Source organism: Chrysemys picta, chromosome 1 (genome assembly GCF_011386835.1).
Source record: "Chrysemys picta bellii isolate R12L10 chromosome 1, ASM1138683v2, whole genome shotgun sequence".
NCBI classification, from domain to species: Eukaryota; Metazoa; Chordata; order Testudines; family Emydidae; genus Chrysemys; species Chrysemys picta.
In genome coordinates, this window is record NC_088791.1 from 157,350,352 (window position 1) to 157,372,696 (window position 22,345).

The following is a 22,345-nucleotide window of genomic DNA, read 5'->3' on the forward strand; positions in this document are numbered from 1 at the left end:
CACAGGGACGTGGTGCTAGCTACTTCTGGGAGCAATGCGGGGCCAGGGCAGGCAGGGAGCCTACCTTAGCCCTGCGGCACCACGGGGGTGGCAATCCAGATCCGGCCCGCGGGCCGTAGTTTGCCCACCTCAAGTGAATGGAAGCTCCACTTCCCATGGGGGTGGATTTACTACACTGACAGAAAAAACCCTGCCATTGCTGTAGGAAGTGTCTGTGCTGCTGCAGCTGTGCCATTTGTAGTATAGACATGTGCTGACACCAATTGCTGTCTCTGTACTATGACCATACAAGTCCTGCATGTATGGCTCTGGAGGGATTAAATCATTCCTCTAACTACTGAGTTTTATTCATTTGCAATTGTAAATGACTGCATTCTTCTGGTTACAGAAAAGTTAAAAAAGTTAAAAAAGGCTCTTTGAGCTCTGGTCCAGATTTATGAAGTACATTGTACAGGTAAAGCTCTGTATAAATGCTAAGTGTTGGCAATTCTAAATAAAGATCTACTCATAAGGATATATAATTATGCACTAAAGCAGTCGTTCTCAACTGTTTCAGGGGTCTGCCAAGCAGGGCTGACATTAGACTTGCTGGGGCCCAGGCAGAAAGCCAAACCGCCACAGCTTGGGGTTGAAGCCCGGGGCCCCAAGCCCTGCCACCTGCAGTTGAAGGTCCATCAATAGCTTTTAGCCAAGATGGACGGGGATGCTGTCCCTAGCCTCTGTTTGTCAGAAGCTGGGAATGGGTGACAGGGAATGGATCACTTGGTGATTACCTGTTCTGTTCATTCCCTCTAGGGCACCTGGCATTGGCCACTGTCAGAAGACAGGATACTGGGCTAGATGGACCTTTGGTCTGACCCAGTATGGCCGTTCTTATGAAGCCAAAGCCTTAGCAACTTAGCTTTGCAGGGCCCCCTGTGGTGTGGGGACCCGGGCAATTGCCCTGCTTGCTACCCCCTAATGCCAGTCCTGGCTTTTATATGCAGAAAAACAGTTGTTGTGGCACAGGTGGGCTGTGGAGTTTTTATAGCATGTTGGGGGTAGAGGCTCAGAAAGAAAAAGGTTGAGAACCCCTGCACTAGAGCACCCACTTGTAAAACTGTTGAGTCTTGGAACATTGAAGCATAATCCTTGAGATGAAATCTGAATCATGTTAAAGAATCTTTGAAAATATACTCCAGTCCTACCAGTTCCAATATTAATTGCTGAGAGTACAAGCAACCTTCAGGATCTCAAAACATTGCTAAAATGCTTTTTAAAAAACTAAATAGTGAGTTCTGCATGAGCAATGCTGATTCCATACAGTTTCACTGCAAAAATATGAAGATTTTAGCATGTGTGGCCTGTATTTATACCATGCTGAATAGTAACATTCAGATCTACACCTCTACCCTGATATAACACAAATTCTGATATAACGCGGGAAAGCATCGCTCGGGGGGGGGGGGGGGGGGGGCTGCGCACATCGGTGGATCAAAGAAAGTTCGATATAACGTTGTTTCACCTATAACGCAGTAAGATTTTTTTGGCTTCCGAGGACAGCGTTATATCGAGGTAGAGGTGTAATTGGAATAAACTAAACAGGGATGGTATTATTTGAATGGGAGAGCTTCCCAGTGAAAACTTTGGCATCGTAGGGAGTTGTGGGGATGATGCACTAGGTAAGATTTTTCTTTCAGAATCAAAAACTACATTATGATGTCAACTGTCACTGTGTTGCTAACAATGTATCTTTTGGAGAATTAATGGTCTGGCCCAAATTTCAATCTATGTAATTACCCTTTTGCCCGTCCCCACTAAATTCCATCTGCTTTTTTATTTAATTTATTGTGTTTTGTATATAATGTTTCAATGTGCTGTTAAGTACCTGCTTTGCTCAAGAGGTAGTTGTAATTTAAGGGGTGAATGAAGTGTTGTCTCTGGATAGTATGCAAAGAAATTTGGGATATTTTTTGATGTAAAATTCCATGTTAATGTAAGATTTGAGAGCATAACACTGTATTTGGCATTGCTGGCTGAAACATTCATATCAAGGTGTAGACACCATTTTGTTTTCCTCTTCATCCCAACTATCCTCTAGGCCGTGGTCCTGGATTCAGATCCCATGGGTAGAACTCCACTGGAGTCAGAGGCTCCCTGTTGATGCAAGGATTCACCTATACAGATCTGATTACAGGATCAGAGCTTGTGATAATATCCTGAATTTGTAGGATCTATAAACATTTAATGACACATACCTACCCTTAATCCTTTCACAAAACGTGCAGGTTTGTGAATATAGATCAATGATGAGGCGTGGCCCTTTGGACAAATGATCTGGATCGGTTAAAAGCCAGCAAAAAGTTGTAGATCCTGAAGATCCCAGATTGAATGCTTGATAGGTGATTTTTCTTCATTTTTATTTAAAGAAAAGCATGTCACCAGATAGTATGCTTTAAAAATATCAACATGTTGTAGAGAGAGACGCTGGGAGGAGGTTGTCATTTTGTCTCACTAGTTCCAGAGAAGTTTAAGGACAAAATACATGATTTCTACAGATACAGAGAAACTTAGTGAACCAGTCATTTGGATCCAAGGACAAGGAAAATTACACTTTTGTCAGAGGAGAACAGAGTAGAAAAAGTACCTTAAACCTATTTACTAAAGAAATTCTGTAGGAAACCTACAGTCTTCTGTGGTGTAATAGTCAGTTTATTTTTCTCTTTAGTGGTTAATTGTAAATACCTATTGGAATCCACAGTTCTTCCTTTATTTCTTGAAGAACAGATTTGTGAAAATTTGAGGCATGTTGGGTAAGAGAACTCTATTTTAGCTCATAAATCGAGGAAAACGATAAAATTATTTTCTGACTTCAAAAGAAATAAATTGTAAATTTTAGGGTGATGATTAGAGTGTATAGTCAACAGATAATAACCAGAAGTTTTTGTTTTGATATGGGGATATACTTTGAAACAATGTGCTACATTGTTATGATCCACTTCATGGTAGTTTTATTTGTTTTGACTTTTTTTTTAGTAGGAAGTATTTATTTAATACATGGTTGCAAAATAAGTCATTGTAGCCAATTTGCCACTTTTGGGTAAACATGATGTGCGAATTCAGCAATATCATTACTTTTGTTTGAGGCTAGAATAGTTATCGACATCTAACCCTAAATGCATTGTGAAATAGACAATGGGTGGAAACACTTAAATGAAACAAATAGTTTGTGTCCCTTTTTTTAGCATATTTTTGTTATGTCCCTACTTGCGCATACACACATTTTTCCTCACTGAAAAATTAAGTGTAATTTATAAGTTTGAAACATCAGTTGAGAAGGAGATAAAATACATCCTATTTAGTTTCCCTTACATCAGGATTACATTTAAAACTATAGTGATATGATGCAAACATGGTTATGAACCTACAACATTTCATAAATTCAGCGTTGCTGGTTTAACTTTTCCTCCTTAATTTGAAGTAGTGTGATGAGACTGAAATAAAAGAGCCAGAGACGCACAAGGTGGTTATCTGGTTCTGTACATGTCTTCATAGGACTCCACAAAAGAACTTCTTTGGTGAAAGTAAATTTGAACTGTATCTGTTTTCTGTTCTGAGTGAGAGAGTACTATTTTCCTAATAGATCTCTGCTCGCAGCCCTGCTTGTGCTAGCATGGATCTCCACATATATTCCCCATATCTCCTGCGATAACATCAATGCCATATATGTTCCTGCTTTCTCCTTTTTCTGCCCATGTTCCTGATAATCCCAAGATGTAAGGCATTTTAAAGGGGCAGGAGACAATGCCAGGGTGCCAGCAGATGAAACATTGGTAGGGACTCAAAATTCAGGTCCTGTTTAGACTTGTTACATTTCTCAACTTATTTTTTTTATTATTATTAATTGCTTTAAGGTTAAATTAAAAGTGACCAATAAGGCAGTAGGTGCTAGGTGTGTGCATAAATGGGATGGGTGTGTGACAGGCTGTACTGATGGCAGCCTTGTTTTTGTCCCCGGAAGTACAGGGAGCATGTATGTAGATCCATACCTAACAAATACATGCTTACAGTACCACTTGCTACCGTGAAGATGGGCAGTATATTAAAGCAAATAATGAATGGCTTTGATGCTAGGCTGTTGTCTAAGGAGGGTAGATACAAGTAATGAGAGCATCTTTTCAAGTACAGTAGCACAAACAGATCTATGAACAGCATATGGCTAAGCAGTGTAGCAATCTGGGTGGAGATAATTGTTTTTAAGGTTTGTACAGACTAATGAATGAGTGTGATGGTTTATCAGAAGGGTATGTATCACTGACTATAAACAAGAATAGATAAAATAATCTAATTTTGGGTTAGCCTGTGGATGCCACATGGATTTAAGTTAAATAGGGGAGAAAAGCAACATTGTAATTTCTTATTGCAAGATATCGAAGTGTCTTTCTCAGAACAAAAAATGTAAGGGGTACATTTTCAAAGCATCGTCCCAGTGATGGTCTTTGATCTACGATAGCTGTGCAGCTGCATAAAGGATCGCTGGACTGCCAGATATGTGAAAGTAATAGTTCATCAGTAGTTTTGCCTCTCTGTTCAGCCTCTCCTCTGTCTGTGATCTGATTCCAGAAATATTTTTCTGCTGTCTCTCTTTCTTGCTTGTTTACCTCACAACAGCTTCCGGTCTGATTTGGCAGCCTTGTCATGTGTATGCCAAGGTTCTGGAGCTTCTTCACAGGTGTGGAAGGAGCTGACTGCAAACCTAACAGAAATATTAGGTCTGGTTTTATCATGCAGGTCCTATCAACGTTATTTGAAAGTGCTCATCTTAACTCTATGCACCCCATTGAAATTGAAGGGTTAAGAATGAAATATTTTAATTTGGCTTTTACATTTTAATTGTGGTCTTATTAGATGACTGTCTTTCTAATAAGAACTTTCCAGGAACTCAACACACTCAGTAATTTATGTGAACTTCCATAAAGACTAACAGGAGTTGGGATCAGAGGTACTGTAGTTAGAGATGGAAAATGCCTACTAGATGCTTGAATTTATCCCACTACAAGGGTAAGATATAGTCCCAGATGCATTCAGTTAGAGATCATATTGATTTTATGCTTGATCTCATATAAAAGGCCAAGAAAAAGTGTGTGCGCGCTCTCTATATATAGATATAGATATAAAATCATTTGTATTGCGAGGAGCATGGGGATTCCTTTTGTTTAGACTTTTAGCTTAGTTTTATTTATGATGACCAAAAAAACCACCTTGTTTATCAGAAGTAGCGTGCTGTTTGGTCAAACTTTCCTGAGTGGTTTATATTCAGCATTACAAACTAATTCAGTAAACCATACGATTACTAGATACTTTCGATGTATTGTTATAATATTTACAAACTTACACATGCAAAATTTATTTGCATAACTAATTTGCTAAGAAAATAATTTTCAACCATAGACGTGATGAAATGTCACTACCGTGAAACCTGCCTTAAGTAACCAATCAGCTACCCATGGCACTTGCTAAAATAGATCCTTAGTAAAAGTGAGTGTTTATGAACATTAAATTCAAATCGCACTAGAAATTTTGAGGAAGTTTCAGACTAGTTTCTGGTGGGTTTTAGAGATTAAAGGTAAAACCTCAGCTTCATTTGTTTATTCTAATTGGAAAAGTTCTGGAAAAGAAACTGTACTGCAAAGTAATGACTTATGTACTGTATCTCGTGAAAAGCAGCATCTGTAATTGTGCTTCCCAAATCCATCCAAGGTAGTACTGGTGAGTAGGAAAATTCTGCTTATGTAATTATTCATTTAGTAATATTTATTGGTGGTCATTATCAAGCACTTTGTTTCCTTACATATATAAACATTATATAAAAAGTACAAGTCTTTAAACATAAAAGGCCCAACAGGAGACCGACATCTCTTCATCCCAACCTCCTCCCCAAGTTTTAAAAGCCTTGGTCAAGCAAGTCTTGCTGTATATCCTGAAGTTTGCTGAACTTGGGTTCTAATAGACCAGGGGCCAGCAACCTTTCCGAAGTGGTGTGCCGAGTCTTCATTTATTCACTCTAATTTAAGGTTTCACGTGCCAGTAATACATTTTAACATTTTTAGAAGGTCTCTTTCTATAAGTCTATAATATATAACTAAACTATTGTTGCATGTAAAGTAAATAAGGTTTTTTAAAATGTTTAAGAAGTTTAATTTAATTTTAAATGAAGATGTAGAGCCCCATGGACTGGTGGCCAGGACCCAGGCAGTGTGAGTGCCACTGAAAATAAGCTCGCTTGCCGCCGTTGGCACACATGCCATAGGTTGCCTACCCCTGTAATAGACTGATGGGGGAGTGTATTTCAGAGGCAAGGGCCCTCTGTTAAGAGAGACCTGCTGTTAGCTGTAAAGAGGCTAATTCCAGGCATCAGCAATGGTATGCCTTCTGAAAGAGAATTGGATTGTCAGATAAATGGTCCAGCCACTAATCAGGACTTTATAGACTGTAACCAAAACTTTGAATTGTACCCAGATAAAAGCAGAGAAGCCAGCACAGAATGTAAACCAAAGCTATTAAGGGCTCTTAGCAGCTTGCCTTATTCGAGAGATGAGCTGCTATATTCTTCCCAAAGGAGGTATAATAAATGTAGTTTGTAATGGACTGACTTTTGTGCAGGCCTTCACCAGTCATATGAAGGACAGGAGCCCAGCTCATTTGCAGCTTGCTCTTGTAGTTTCTTGCTGTAATATCACTTTCATAAGTAACATTAAAATCAGTCTGAATCTGTTTTTTTTTTATTTGTAGGAAAATCAAAACAAAACGGAAAGCTCCCATTAGCAATTGAGACTCTGCTCTCTTACCAAGCCATGGTAAACTCAGTTGATTACATCACCCACCATTCTGAACAGTCTTTGTAGGTGTGATAGAGGAAAAGAATGTCTGATTGTCATAGCCACAGCAGATTAATATAAACAACTTCTGTGTTGCAGTCCATCTATGTAAGGTGATAACACCTGTGTAGTGACAAACCATGCTATCCGTTCAGTACCCTTCAAGGTCAGGCAGTAGACCAGTGCCATCCCTCTTTTTTGCTCCACAGGGCACAAAGTACTGATGATAGAATTTCTGGGGAATGACTGACTGTTTTAAGCTGGTATTATACGGTTGAGTATTTTCCCCCCGTGTGATTGTTTCCATTTACGTTATGGCAAAAGCCAGTTTTGATATAAGTACAAATACACAGCTCTTTAATCTGTAAATACCAGCTATTGGTAGCTGCAGAATTAAAACTAGTGGGTCCATTAGAAATTCTCTTCCAGGTGTGTTTGTAATTAGTCTGCTTAATTATTTCCGGAATAGTTATTCCATAGGTATGTTCGTCTTTAATTACATTCTCTCCAAAACATGTTGAAACGTGGTTTATATATTACAGTCTGAGGCTCTAGCTACACTATGACTTTTAACCAGTTAATTATATAGCTGGTGGTAACCATGGTTTGTTTCCACACACATGGTTAATACTTGGATAGTAAACTGTAGCCGCTAACCATATTTTACCCATGCTATAGGCCTAATCTGGCACTTGATTGTCTCTCTCTCTAATCGGTTTGACACACTGAGTTCAGAGTTTTACAATACCATGGGACCTCCTAATTGTGCCTGCTTAACAGGATTGGTGGCTTCTCCTTCCGCTCACTCCTTTGTGCACCTGGATATCCCACAGTGCATTGCCCAGATGCTGCTGGTTCTGATCTGTGTGTATGTCCTCCAGGTGCTTTATCTTCTTCTATGGAAGAATGGGTTCGTTGCCCACATTTTCCAGAATGCACTGGTACAAATATAATTAGACAATTTAGGGGTGTCTGAACAAACAGGTTTGCATATTTTTGCCCAACTGTGTGTCAGTATGTGGACACCACTCAACCATGTTTGTCCTATGTGTTAAGGAATGCTAATTTATTTTGCCTTGCTGGGTTATATGCCTAAATTGCAGGCATTAAAACCGTAGAGCATATTGTGCTGATAATATTCACTGGGTAGTGCTGTGCTGTGTGCAATGTCTGGTGTTTGTCAAATGGAGTTTGACCCTGTGGTTGCCACCTGTCAAACTGGACTTCTGAACAGAACATTAATTTCAACTAGGTACAGGTTACATTATTGTGCTAATAACAGATTGCACAAGGGGAAGCATATGAAAAAGAAATCAAGGGGCTATTGTGGCCATTTTATAAATACTTGAGAACCGCAAAACACAGCCCTCACTAAATTTTTTAGTTGTGTTTTTATTTTATCTCGTGTTCTATATGGATCAGGCTTTCTGAAGTCTTAAGACACAGAAAGGATTTGTTCACCACTCAAATGAATTCAGGTTTGCTAATATTTTGGTTGTTTTATTTTCTCATTTGGTTTGTATTCATCAATGAGGATCTCTTCTATTTGGGAGATTATTCAAGTGAGCAGCTTGGCTTTCCTCATGTTTCTGTTAGATGGGAGTGAAAAGTTATAACTGAATTGCTCTAATGAATGGTGTTATGGGCTATTTATTAAGGGTATAGGTAGGAAGCATTATACTACAATAGATAAAACATTAAGCTTTGCAGCTACTGCTGGTTCTTTAGACTCCCCAATTTAGAATCATAACCCTCTTGACATAACCGTACTGCTAAGACGGTCATTTATTGCACAGCTATGAAAACAACTTTGCTCTGTCTCATCTAAAATCAGCAACTGCTCTAACATGAACATGCATAATAGCTGTGGGAAGGTATGTGTGGGGCGGGTTCCTCTCCAACAGATTATGTATCTGTAATCTATTTCAAGGGTTCTGGGGAGCTGCTTATTAAACTCTAATAACTTTTAATTACAGACTAACATGCTTTGGTCAGGCAAGATACCTGCCCTTCCCTTAGACTGTAAACTCTTTGTACGTGTACAGTGCCTAGAACAATGAGGTCCTGATCTGGGTTGGGGCTTCTAAGCACTTCTGCTATACAAATAATAGATTTAAAAAAAAAAAAAAAAACTAGAAAAGTAAACCTCTTCTTACAAAGTCTTACTACATTTTCATCCAAACTGGGTGTGAATATGTTGGTTTTCACACAATATAATCTACATATAAAATCTGATTTGCTTATAAGCCTATTGGAAAAAGATACAAAAAATTGTGCAGGTACTTAACTTTAACATCTAACATCCTGTGTAGTTTTCAAAGGGACACATGGATGCTTAAAGTTAAACGTGTGCATAAATGTTTACAGGTTTGGGTCTTTGCCTTTTTTGAAATATAGAGATTACTCTTTAGAAAATCAGATTTTGTGTGTGTGTGTGTGTGTCTTTTAAGAGACTAGAGTTGATATGTCTTGATCAAGGAATTCCATTGGGAGTGGGTAGTTAAACATTAAAATTAGCATACTAAACTCAGCATCTGACTTGCTATATCTATTACAGGAATATGAACTGTAGCTACTGAAGACCATGGGCAGATACATACCATAAGAAAAGTGCCCAAATGTGAGGCATTTTATTGGGTCTGCTATAGAATGTTTGAATTTAATGTCAGCCAGTACCACAATTCTTCCTTATGAAACATACTTTTTTAAAAGACAGTGAAGTTCACTAAGTAGAAAGTGGTGTGGCATCAGTAGTTACTAACCGAGAGCTTGAACTGATAACCCTTTAGTACCCAGATGTGCAAGTATATAAATTGATTCACAAGATACACATCTCTGTATTTTGGGATAGAATCATTCTGTTCTTGACATATATTAAGTGTGTCATGCTCCACTCACTCTGTAGACAAACTATTTAACTGTCATTTCTGCTACCCCATTGCACCTGCCGTTTTGCCATCACTGTAACTTCACATGAAATTGTAGGAGGTAGCTCAGCAGGTGCATTCAGTCTGCAAGTGTGTGGAATGTTCAACTGCAGCCATCAAGAAGATATTTATCTGTTTAAAAATACATGCAGAGTTTTCACTTTCTGAATAATCACCTGTTTTGTCTACATTTAAACATTTTTGGTGAGACATTAAAAAAAATTCTTACAACTAGAACATCTTAGCATGTAACGGAATACTCAACTTGTTAGATTGTGGGATTAGTGTTAAAAGCTTTTTGATATCTTTTCAATCCATTGATTTGTTGGGGTTTTTTTTGTTTTCTTTTACGTTAGCCACACTAATTATGCCAGATAAAACTGAAGACTAGTTTAATTAATTGGCTAACATCCCATGACATGAATGCGTCTGAAAAAGGAAATACGGAGTTAAGCGGTAACTATTGATAAACCTCTGATATTTTCTAGTATCTAGGTCATCTAATGATTTATTTAATGAGACATTGCCACCTAATTTAGGTCCCAAATTTGCATTTGAATGTGTAATGTGTGGGTGAAAAAAATGCTTCCTTAGACTCTCTAACATATCAGTGAAAATAGTGCAGCTCCTTAGGTTTAAACATTCTTCTGCAATGTTAGACCAATTTTGTAGTAATGTGCCACTTCATGAGAACCAGAAAATGAAATAATTCATTTTCATTATTTAAGCTGAGTGGAATTAGAAGTCAAGCAGACCACACACATTGTAAAAAATAAATTAGGTTTTACAGTATTTGGTTTCAATAATCTAAGTTTTTATAAATAAACAGGTCAGGAAACTTATTTTTAAATATTTGTTTTTTTTGGGTTGATGGCATCCTCCATCTTGGAGGGATCTTTAGCAGATATCACATGTGTATACATACAGGACGATACTGCATAATCAAAACATTTTTCTGTTTAAAGTACTTTTAAATGTATTAAAAAAAATTTCTGTAGGGAAAAAGACCTTGAAGAAGCTCTAGAAGAAGGAGGTTGTGACCTTGAAACAGTAAGAAACATAATTCAAGGGAGACCACTGCCTGCTGATTTGAGGGCCAAAGTCTGGAAGGTAACTATGACTTTAAATAAAGAGGATAATACTTGCAGGTATATTTTTATTTGAAGCTGATGACTTCAGTATCATGAATAATTATAAAATGATTCCCCCCCCCATTTGTGTGTGCATATGTGCCATGCAGAATTCTGAAATTTGTGTTAATTCAGTTTTGAAATGTTTACTCTTCTTTGAGCTTAAATCTGTAGAGTTCATTGAGTGCAGTAACTAGATCTCTGCAGAAGTACAGCCGGTAATGCTTTGAAGAACTGTTTGTTTTCAGATTGCACTGAATGTTGTAGGAAAAGGGGACAATCTGGCATCCTGGGATGGTTGTTTAGATCTACCAGAACAGAGCATAATTCACAAGGATTGCCAAGAGCTAATTGGTAAGTTTGATAACTATATTTCTGTAATGCCTGCTCTCTTAGTGTCATGTTGTTTAACATAATTACCTTCACTAGTATTTAAACTGTGAAGGGGATTTTGGGTGGGGAAGGTAAAAGCTTAGCACAGAAGAATAACTGAATATCTTCGATGTGCAAGCAGAACTTTATCTTTGAAAGGAAGACATGAAGGAAGTGCAAAGTATTATCTGTTATGTGATGAACCGCATAATCCAAACACAATCCAATGGAAAAAGGGCTGTAATTGAGACTGTTGAAAAATGTAAATTAACACTTTAAAAAAAGTTGGTCTATTGCATTTGACGTTTTTTATATAATGCCCTTCAGGTTTTGAACTTTGGGATGAGTTGCCAGTTTATGCCAAAGAGCGACACAGTGCCTCCTAACACCGTGATAAAACATTGATTCAGTGCTGGCTCTCAGGTTCATTTAATCATCAATACCACTTCCTACAGCTTTTGAGGGAGGAACAGTCTCCCATTGGCTACAGCAGTGTATAATATTTCTGTAACACAGTTGCACATATCTTAGCTATATTTTTAAAAGCAATCTAAAAAAAGGAACTCGTTTTTATAACGTGGAGCAGGGTTACTTCCAGTGACTTCATATAGGAAAGAGAAATAAACTTAAATGGATATTGTCAATTTAAATTCCTCTTTTTTGTCTAGAACTTTTTGTCAACTGTAGTAAGACGGGACCCCTAAGCTTACTAGAATTGAAAGATGAGAGGGGGAATTCCTTTCCTTTTTCAGTCCTTCCCCCCCCCACCCCCCACCCCCCCCATGCCAGTCATTTTCCCCTTTGTGTTTAGGTATTTCACACAGCAACATAAGAAGTGATAAATAACATAGGAAAATGCCATTTTAAAAATACAATATTTGTCAGGAAGATTAAGTGCCAAGTGTTTTATCTGAAAATACTCCTAACTCATTTTTATGCAAAAGTGACTAACTTTTAAATTGATGACATCCCTTTAGTAATTTAGGCAATCCCTACCTTTGCATTTTAATTCTTCCAGTTCCTGTTTTTGTTTTGTTTACTTTCAAGCTATGCTGCAAAGCTAGTCTTAGGTTCTCTAAGAGGGAGATCTGAGTGGATTAGATGAAGGAAATGTCAGAGTATTGTGTGGTTTGGGGGTGATCTGTAGTTTTTGATGCTGGTCCAGTTATGTAACTTATGGTTTTATGCCTGCAAGCAGAGCTATGGGTGAGCAGGTTTTTAATAAACTATGTACTGTATATCCTAAACTCCAGCCAATAACTAGTTATCATTACATGTCCCCATGTGTATTTGCTACTAGATATGTCATAGCCAGGAGCTCTACATTTCTTTGCAGAATTCAGAATTGGATGCAGAACTGCTTTGAAAACTGGTGGCCATTATTTCATTGTTTCTCTTCCTCTCATTTCACCACTACAGAACCTTAAAAAAACTAAACAAACTGCTGCAAATGCACCTGCCCTAGTTCTAGAAATTGTCATTGAAGGGCTTCCAGAAGCCCTTAGCATAATGCACCAATAATCCAATAATAGTTTTTAAACTGTTTTTGCATTTGTATAGTAGCTATTGAGGAGAAGAAAAAGCTGTTCCCTATGTGAATTCCTCTTCCCTGTTCCACTTCTGAAAAAAAATCACTTAAGTAAATAGAAAAAGAATCTAAAACCCCACTATTAATATTATTAAGTTACTTAGCTTTTCAGGAGTACAGTAAAATGTCACAATCAGTTTTAATGTTGTATTGGACTATGGCACATTACATCTGTAAAGTCACTATTCCTTGTGGTTTTTTCCTCCCTTTTTCTCAGTCAGGCCAAAAGAAAACTTCGAACTAGTTTTGTGACTGTACCAAAGTAATTAATCTATCAATATAACATGGTGTTAGGGTTATATCTAAGATTTGCATTTAAAGCAGGATTAAAATCCTCTATTTCACACTTTAGTGAAGGTATTTCGTCTGCACATTTATACAACTCTTTGGATGACACTTGCATTTTCTTTTACATATTATAAAAAATATTAACTTTTGCGAAGGAACCCTTTTTAAATGCTTCCTTTGTAGATAATTTTTACCGTCAGTTATGGGTCATGGGGTCCCTGTGGCAAAATAACTAGTCACCACAAACTTCATCTGGACACATTTATAACATGTTAAGTATAGGCTGCCTTTCAAATTTTTTAATTAAACACAGTCAGTCATTCCCCGTTTTTTTTGTCATTACCCAATTCAGCTGCATAAAGAGAGATGACTGAACCGGGATGGGGGGAAGAGGAAGGGTATGTGTGAAAAATCTTTTTAAAGTAAAAATCAGATTTTTATTTAAATTGGATTTTTAATCACATTTTTTCTTTAATAAAATAAGCCTGTTGAAAAGTAAACTTTTATTTGTGGCAACCTATGTTAAGATCTAGACTTACTATAAGCAAGTAAAATAATTAAAAAGAAAAATATATTGAATCAATGAACTCTTTTTATAAATTGTAAATGTTGAGTTAAAGGCTGCTTTTTTACACAGAATAAGTGTAAAAACATATAATTTAGAGGTCAAGCTTTATAAATAGGTCTTGATGTCAAGTTCTTCATTAAGTATCATTTTCACTCTTCACAGTGGAGTGACTGCTGGTATTTTTTCCCAATGTCAATACTTTCAGTCTCTACAGGAGAGCTTTGCAAAAATACTTTTTCAATTTATGTATGCAACTCACTTCAGGTAATGTTCAATAAAAATATTTTAAAATGCTAGTTTTGCACATTTTTAATTGAATTTGAATTTCCATTCAAATGCAACTTGACACAAATCGTGAATAAAAATTAATTACCTTGTAAATAAGAAATACATTTTCTAACAATGAAAACGTAGAAATCTGAATAAATATGCTAAGCTACGTATTTGCTGAAATAAATGGGAATAGTTATAGTATATCCCTCCTGGTTAGCAAAAATTACCATATCTAGTTTAAAAGCTTTATTTAGTTGTAAATAATCAAATCAATATGTTTTAATGGTTATACCAACTAGCAAGAATTAACCTCTCTTTAGGAAAATACCTAAAAAGTATAATTGGGAAAACATGATTAAAACTGATAATTTAAATCAGTAAGTGAAAATCAAGGATTTTGAGTCATGATTAAAAGTAGTGTTTTTAAATCAATCCACCCTGGATAGAACTGTCAAAGTCTGCCAGTTACATCCCTTTTCCAGTGCTGCCAGCTTGCCTACCTGATTTAACAGCTGTGCTTTTTGTGTACACCACCATCACCTAGCCCTTTGGGAAGGTAGTAACACAGGCTAGTCAAGTGGCTTCCAGCCTATATGCTTTCTTGTTCCTCAACCATGGTCTGTATCCATCCCAAGCTCTGCTACTTAACCTGGCATTTGCATTTATGGGCTGGCTATTCTGAATGCAAACTGGTTAAACAGACAGCTAGCTCACTCATTAACCCAGTGGTTCTCAAATGTTTGTAGGTCAAAGGTGACCCCTTTCACATAGCAAGCCTCTGTGTGCGACCCCCCCCCCCCCTTATAAATTAAAAGCACTTTTTTATATACACCTCTACCCCGATATAACACTGTCCTGGGGAGCCAAAAAAACCTTACCGCGTTACAGGTGAAACCGCGTTATATTGAACTTGCTTTGATCCGCCGGAGCGTGCAGCCTCGCCCCCCGGAGCGCTGCTTTACCGCGTTATATCAGAATGCGTGTTATATCAGGTCGCGTTATATTGGGGTTGTCAAGGCTCCTTCCCCACTCTGAACTTTAGGGTACAGATGTGGGGGCCTGCATGAAAACTTCTAAGCTTAACTACCAGCTTAGATCTGGTTCGCTGCCACCACTCCCAATGTGCTAATTCCCTTCCCTGGGTAGCCTTGAGAGACTCTTCACCAATTCCCTGGTGAATACAAATCCAAACCCCTTGGATCTTAAAACAAGGAGAAATTAACCATCCCCCCTCCTTTCTCCCACCAACTCCTGGTGGGTCAAGATCCAACCCCCTTGGATCTAAAAACAAGGAAAAATCAACCAGGTTCTTAAAAAGAAGGCTTTTAATTAAAGAAAAAGGTAAAAATCATCTCTGTAAAATCAGGATGGAAAATAACTTTACAGGGTAATCAAACTTAAAGAGCCCAGAGGATCCCCCTCTAGCCTTAGGTTCAAAGTTACAGCAAACAGAGGTAAACACCCTAGTAAAAGGTACATTTACAAGTTGAGAAAACAAAGATAAAACTACCACGCCTTGCCTGGCTGTACTTACAAGTTTGAAATATGAGAGACTTGTTCAGAAAGATTTGGAGAGCCTGGATTGATGTCTGGTCCCTCTTAGTCCCAAGAGCGAACTCTACCAAAACAAAGAGCACAAACAAAAGTCTTTCCCCCACCAAGATTTGAAAGTATCTTGTCCCCTTATTGGTCCTTTGGGTCAGGTGTCCGCCAGGTTACCTGAGCTTCTTAACCCTTTACAGGTAAAAGGATTTTGGAGTCTCTGGCCAGGAGGGATTTTATAGTATTGTACACAGGAGGGCTGTTACCCTTCCCTTTATAGTTATGACAGGGGTAGAGGTGTATTTAACACCATTATAAATGCTGGCGGCAAAGCGGGGTTTGGGGTGGAGGCTGACAGCTCGCGACCACCCCCCCCATGTATGAACCTTGTGACCCCCTGAGGGGTCCTGACCCCCAGTTTGAGAACCTCTGCATTAACCTATGTTCTTTCTTCCACTCCAATTATACCCCTCTCTCTCTCTCCTTCCCATGCTGCTTGTGACCAGTAAGGTTTGTCAGTGAGTCCTGCCCTGACTAACCTCCTAAGGATTGTCAGAGTGGATCTCCTCTTTTGGTTCACCAGGCAGACTTTTCAAGTACAAAAACGTGCTGCAGCATGGAGATGCAAACTGTGCTTGTCAGCCTGATTTGTCTGCAAGTCTTTTCCCTCTGTCTGCCACCCCCCATCATTTCCCAGTCCCTGGTAGCCAAAGCATAGCTTGCACCTCTACAGCAGAGGAGATGTGTATTTTGTGTATGACAACTCTCTAATTTTGCCATCAGAAGACCTGCTCTGATATTTTAATCTGTCTGAGATCAGAATTCGTGTTTTGTATGTAAGTGGGTTTTTGAGGAATTGGAGATATGCATTATGGATTAGTCTGTTGAATTAAAAGTCCCTTTTGACTTTGGAGCTGGGGAGACTGTGTTATGTGCTGAGTGCTCCAAATTGGAATAAAAGAGGGGCATTTAGCACATTTTAAATCTATCTCTTTTTTTCATGTAGGCTAGAAAATCCAGTCTCATCTGTTCCCACTTCATTGTGACATCCCAGCTTGCTTTGAACATTTAGGCCAATGCCTTTTTCATAAAACTAGGGCTGTCGATTAATCACAGTTAACTCACACAATTAACTCAAAAAAATTAATCACCATTAATTGCACTGTTAAACAATAGAATACCAACTGAAATTTATTAAATATTTTCGATGTTTTTCTACATTTTCAAATATGTCTATTTCAGTTACAACACAGAATTCAAAATGTACAGTGCTCACTTTATATTTTTATTACAAATATTTGCACTGTAAAAATGATAAAAGAAATAGTTTTTTTCAATTCACCTCATACAAGTACTGAAGTGCAATCTCTTTATCATGAAAGCGCATCTTACAAATGTAGGGTTTTTGTTACATAACTGCACTCAAAAACAAAACAGCATAAAACTTTAGAGTCTATAAGTCCACTCAGTCCTACTTCTTCTTCAGCCAATCATTAAATAAATAAGTTTGTTTTCGTTTACGGGAGATAATGCTGCCCACTTCTTAATTACAGTGTCACCTGAAAATGAGAACAGGCATTCACATGGCACTGTTGTAGCCGACGTCACAAGATATTTATGTGCAGATGCACTAAGGATTCATATGCCTCTTCATGCTTCGGCCATCGTTCCAGAGGACATGCTTCCATGCCTATGACGCTTGTTAAAAAAATAATGCGTTAATTAAATTTGTGACTGAACTCCTTGGGGGAGAATTGTATGTCTCCTGCTCTGTTTTACCCGCATTCTGCCATATATTTCATGTTATAGTAGTCTCAGACAATGACCCAGCACATGTTGTTCGTTTTAAGAACACTTTCTCTGCAAATTTGACAAAATGCAAAGATACCAATGTGAAATTTCTAAAGATAGCTACAGCACTCAACCCAAGATTTAAGAATCTGAAGTGCCTTCCAAAATCTGCAAGGGGTGAGGTGTGGAGCATGCTTTCAGAAGTCTTACAAGAGCAACACTCTGATGCGGAAACTATAGCACCCGAACCACCAAAAAAGAAAATCAACCTTCTGCTGGTAGCATCTGACAAATCATGATGATGAAAATGAACATGTGTCGGTCTACACTGCTTTGGATGGTTATCAAGCAGAACCTGTCATCAGCATGTCCCCTGGAATGGTGGTTGAAGCATGAAGGGCCATATGAATCTTTAATGTATCTGGCATGTAAATATCTTGTGACACTAGCTACAATGGTGCCATGCAAACGCCTGTTCTCACTTTCAGGTGACGTTGTAAACAAGAAGTGGGCAGCATTAACTCCTGCAAATGTAAACAAACTTGTTTGTCTGAGCAATTGGGTGAACAAGAAGTAGGACTTATTGGACTTTGTAGGCTCTAAAGTTTTACATTGTTTTATGTTTGAATGCAGTTATTTTTTGTACATAATTCTACATTTTGTAAGTTCAACTTTCATGATAAAGAAATTGCACTACAGTACTTGTGTTAGTATTTTTCAATTCACCTATTTCTTTTGTATTTTACAGTGCAAATATTTGTAATCAAAAATAAAGTGAGTACTGTACACCTCGTATTCTGTGTTGTAATTGAAATAAATATATTTGAAAATGTAGAAAACGTCCAAAAATATTTAAATAAATGATATTCTATTATTGTTTAACAGTGTGATTAATCGCGATTAATTTTTTTAATCGCTTGACAGCACTACTTAAAACCTGTTTTCACACCATCACTTAAAAACCTGATTCAAGCTACTGTATCTGCAGTCAGTTACAGTTCTGTATGTGAGTGTAACTGCGATATGAAACTATTCTATAACTGTCTCTGAAGTATTTGTTATACTTTTCTATTTCCAGAACAGCTGTCAGTGCCAGAAGAGGAGAAGTCAGTATTACTTTTGGATATTGAGTCCGTTGCTACCTTTTATTGTAAATCGCGTAATGTTAAATACAATTCCTGCCTCGGTTGGATACATCTACTGAAGCCACTGGTGCATCTTCGAATTCCACGTAGTGATTTATACAACTGCTTTTATGCTATTATGAACAAGTACATTCCTAGGTAAAATGTGTGAGAGAGAAAACGAACTACTGTTGCTGGCATCGAATGTGTAAATTTTTCATAACTAGTTTCTCAAAAGATACATTATGGTGGTTTTGGCAAATGATATAGAAATTTCTGCAGTAATAAAGGAGTAGCATCGTTTGTAGCAAAACTGCCACATTCCCTCAGATTATTGTAAAATTGGAGGTGTACATGAAAATGTAACTAATTAAATGCTACAGACATGTTAGATACGATTCCAGAAAATGACTATCGAAATTTTCATGATATAACTAATTCACAGGTAACTGGCACACATTCCTTAAACCTGTTAAAAAACACATTATCACCTCATGCAATATCGGAAATACTTGTTTAGAAACTGTTCTGCCTATATGTTCTGTAAGATAAACTTTCTCTTCCCTTATTAGCATTTTGCATATCTATGATGCCTGCCTTTCGGTGACTGCAAAGCATTTCACAAACACTAAGTTTCTCAACATCACCATAAAGGAGGTAGATACTATTGTCCCCATGTTATGGGTGGGTAAACTGAGGCACAGAAAGGTCTGATTTCCCAAGCTGCACAGTAGGTAATCATCAATTTGGAAATAAAACTCAAAAATCCTGAAGCAGCACCTGCTGTTTTAACCACTACATTTTACTCCCTCATATTAAAATTAATATTACTTATACTACAGTAGTGCCTGTAGACTCCAAATGTGCAAAGTGCTGTACATATACATACTAATGGACAGTCTCTGCTCAAAGATCTTAGTCTAGATGAGACAAAGGGTGCGAGAGGAAGTATTATCCCCATTTTACAAATGAGAAATGAAGAGATTTAAATAATTTGGCCAACATTTCACAGACAGTCCTGTAGCAGTTGGGAATGGAACCCAGATCTTTCGTGTTCAAGTCCAGTGCCTTAACCATAGGACTATCCTTATACTCTCTCCTTTCCCCCTCCCCCCCAAAAAAGCAACTTAAAGAAAGCAGGATTTCTTGTTAATAATTTACCTGTTGCTGATACTTACCTGAAATCCTAATTGTAGGCAGGTTGTTTTGCTTTAACAGAACATTGACATAAGGTAGGGATATGTGCAGAAAGAGCAGATGAACTGTTAAACTATAGCCAGTTTCTCTTGAAAACAGCTTATTTAACAAATCACGGGAAGGAAGACACAATGTATAAAATTAATAGAATTGTTCTTAAAGAGAGAATGATTTTCAAACCTTTGCTACATGTGATACCTGTTCTCAAAAGTTTATTTATTGTAATAATAAGGAAGTTCTCTTCTCCCCACAGCTAGCTATATTTCCCTCCTTTTCCTGTAGAATAATAATGATTCATATTAGCTGGACAGAGTAAATTAACTGCTTACATGAAAATGTCAAGCCATTAATATTGACATATCTGTTTTTAATAAAGGGTTATTTCTTTACCCCTCACCAGGAGAAAATGAAAACAAATGAGCACACATTTATCACATCATGCAAAGATAGGAATTAACACAAAATGTGTTTTAGAATATGATCTGAAATAGTGATAAACAACCTAGAAAGTTGGTGAATGGTTGATAGTAGAGTCTACAGGATTTCCCATCCTCATTTGATAATGCGGGCAGGTGTTAGGTTGAGAATTCTGTTTTCTCATGGCAACATTCCCTCTAGTGAGGGGTGAAAAATAGATTATTCTTCAGGTGGTCAACTCTCTTCTTTCTTTGGCTAGAGAGTGATACTTAAATCAGCATCTCGAACACTTTTTTTTCTTTTTGTATCATTCTGCCTTTTCACCCCTCTAGTGAGTGAGGAGGTAGGTATTTGAACTCGCTGCTCTTGAGAGGCAGAGAGTTGCATTTCAATTAGAGCAGTGGTTCTCAAACTTTTGTACTGGTGACCCCTTTCACATAGCAAACCTCTGAGTGTGACCCCCTTATAAATTAAAAATACTTTTTTATATATTTAACACTATTATAAATGCCGGAGGCAAAGCGGGATTTGGGGTGGAGGTTGACAGCTCACGACCCCCCCATGTAATAACCTTGTGACCCCCTGTGGGATCCCGACCCCCAGTTTGAGAACCCCTGAACTAGACATCTGGACAGGCCACTACAGGATTGATTGAGCTGGTAAGTAGTAGGGAGCAATTTATTCAGCAGAGCAATTTAAGAAAAATCCTACTATGTCTGAAATGGAGGTTTTATTACAATCATTGTAAGCTGAAACTCAGAGAAACTAATTCTCTAAATTCTGAAAGAGTTTTGAGTCCATTTTGAATATTGGTAGCTGGTAAAGTGTGAGTGACTTGAACTCTTCTATTAACCATTCAGATTGAAATTTAATTTTTGAGACTAAATTGTTACGCAAAAAATAAGACAATGGAATGTCTTCAGTTTGTTACCATTACACTGTTAACTGAATGGGAAAGCAGAAATATTTTAATAACTAAAATAACACATTAAATTAGTGGAATGTTTCACTTGAAACTTCAACATACAGTAATAGAATTGCCCACATAGAGAGACTCAAGTGAACTACATTGATTGGGAGAGCTGTGTATTGAGTGGACTTAACTTAGCAGAAAGATCTGTCTTTATGGTCTTCCAAATTTATTTTGCCCTACTCCATACCATGATTTGCCTCTCTTCCCTCCCCACTAGTTGCTTAATGTAAAAATTTTTATTCAGGTGTACATGGAGATGTTTTAAAATCACTTTGATCAGTTCTATTAGAATAGTTAACAATTTTCTCTGTTTAGATTGAGGCACGCTCCTTCCCAAAGTGCCTTTCACAAAAGAATGTTTAAACTTTATTTTGATATTTAAATGTGGTGGCTTAAATTGTTAAAAAATGTTAAAAGTATTTGTTAATTCTCCACACCATCTGATCAGCTTTAATGTGGCCACTTGTATGAGTGAAGGGATTACGTGTTTCCTCTTAAGACACATGAAGTTATATTTTCTTCTTAGCTAAGAATTGCCAATATAAGCCTAATGACTGGAGTATTAGGGTGTTTTCATAAACATTGTCTTGCTACTTGCTTTTTAGGGATTGTTTCCAGAAGGGGAGACCATTTCATCTATTTAGGCTTCTCCTCCAGTATCATGAGCCTGAACTCTGCTCCTTTCTTGATACTAAGAAGATGACACCGGATTCGTATGCACTCAACTGGGTAATAAAGTGAAAGTAGGGAAACATAATGAAAAATAAATTTCTATAGAAACTTTAAGTACAAACTGCTGAGCTATGGAGTAGTGATGCAAAAGGAATTTGGAGGTGGTTGTTTTTTTTAATCACTTCCCAAGTGTTCTGAAATAGAGGAAGAACACAAAGGTGTGTGTGGTTTTTTTTTTTGTTTTTTTTTTTTAGTATGTCACTTTTATAGTCTCTAGCCATTCCATTCCAAATAGAAGGTGAAATCTTGTGAACATTAGCTCCTTACTGTAGAAATAAAACCTAAGCTATTGATACTAGGGATTGGAAGTGTTCGTATTAAGTATGAGTGGCAATGTCTGAATTGACTGCTACTTCCAAGAGGGGGTTAAATAGTACTGCATACTACTTCCCCAAGTATTCAGTTGTTTTGCGTCTGCACATCAGTTCAAAGATTATGGATTAGAATAGGGCTAACTCCGTTTATAAATTCAAGTTATTGTTGTCTGTTTTTTTAAATTCCTCCCTCACTTAACTAAAATATTTGAATTGACAGAACTAATATTAAGATAATTCTTTACAGGATTG

General features: G+C 37.4%; 1 protein-coding gene across 4 annotated transcripts in view; it reads left to right on the top strand.

The window, feature by feature from the left end:
- Positions 1 to 22,345, top strand: part of TBC1D23 (TBC1 domain family member 23) — a 50,662-nt gene that overhangs the window by 1,744 nt on the left and 26,573 nt on the right. For 2 of the 4 annotated variants that reach the window (XM_005283537.5, XM_005283539.5), the window contains exons 2-5: positions 10,783 to 10,894; positions 11,163 to 11,268; positions 18,415 to 18,619; positions 21,653 to 21,776. In XM_005283537.5, the coding sequence (XP_005283594.1) occupies positions 10,783 to 10,894; positions 11,163 to 11,268; positions 18,415 to 18,619; positions 21,653 to 21,776 (547 nt within the window). Of the gene's footprint in view, positions 1 to 6,771; positions 6,837 to 10,140; positions 10,241 to 10,782; positions 10,895 to 11,162; positions 11,269 to 18,414; positions 18,620 to 21,652; positions 21,777 to 22,345 lie in introns of all 4 variants that reach the window. The other 2 variants (XM_065587628.1, XM_065587632.1) reach the window with 2 other exon arrangements.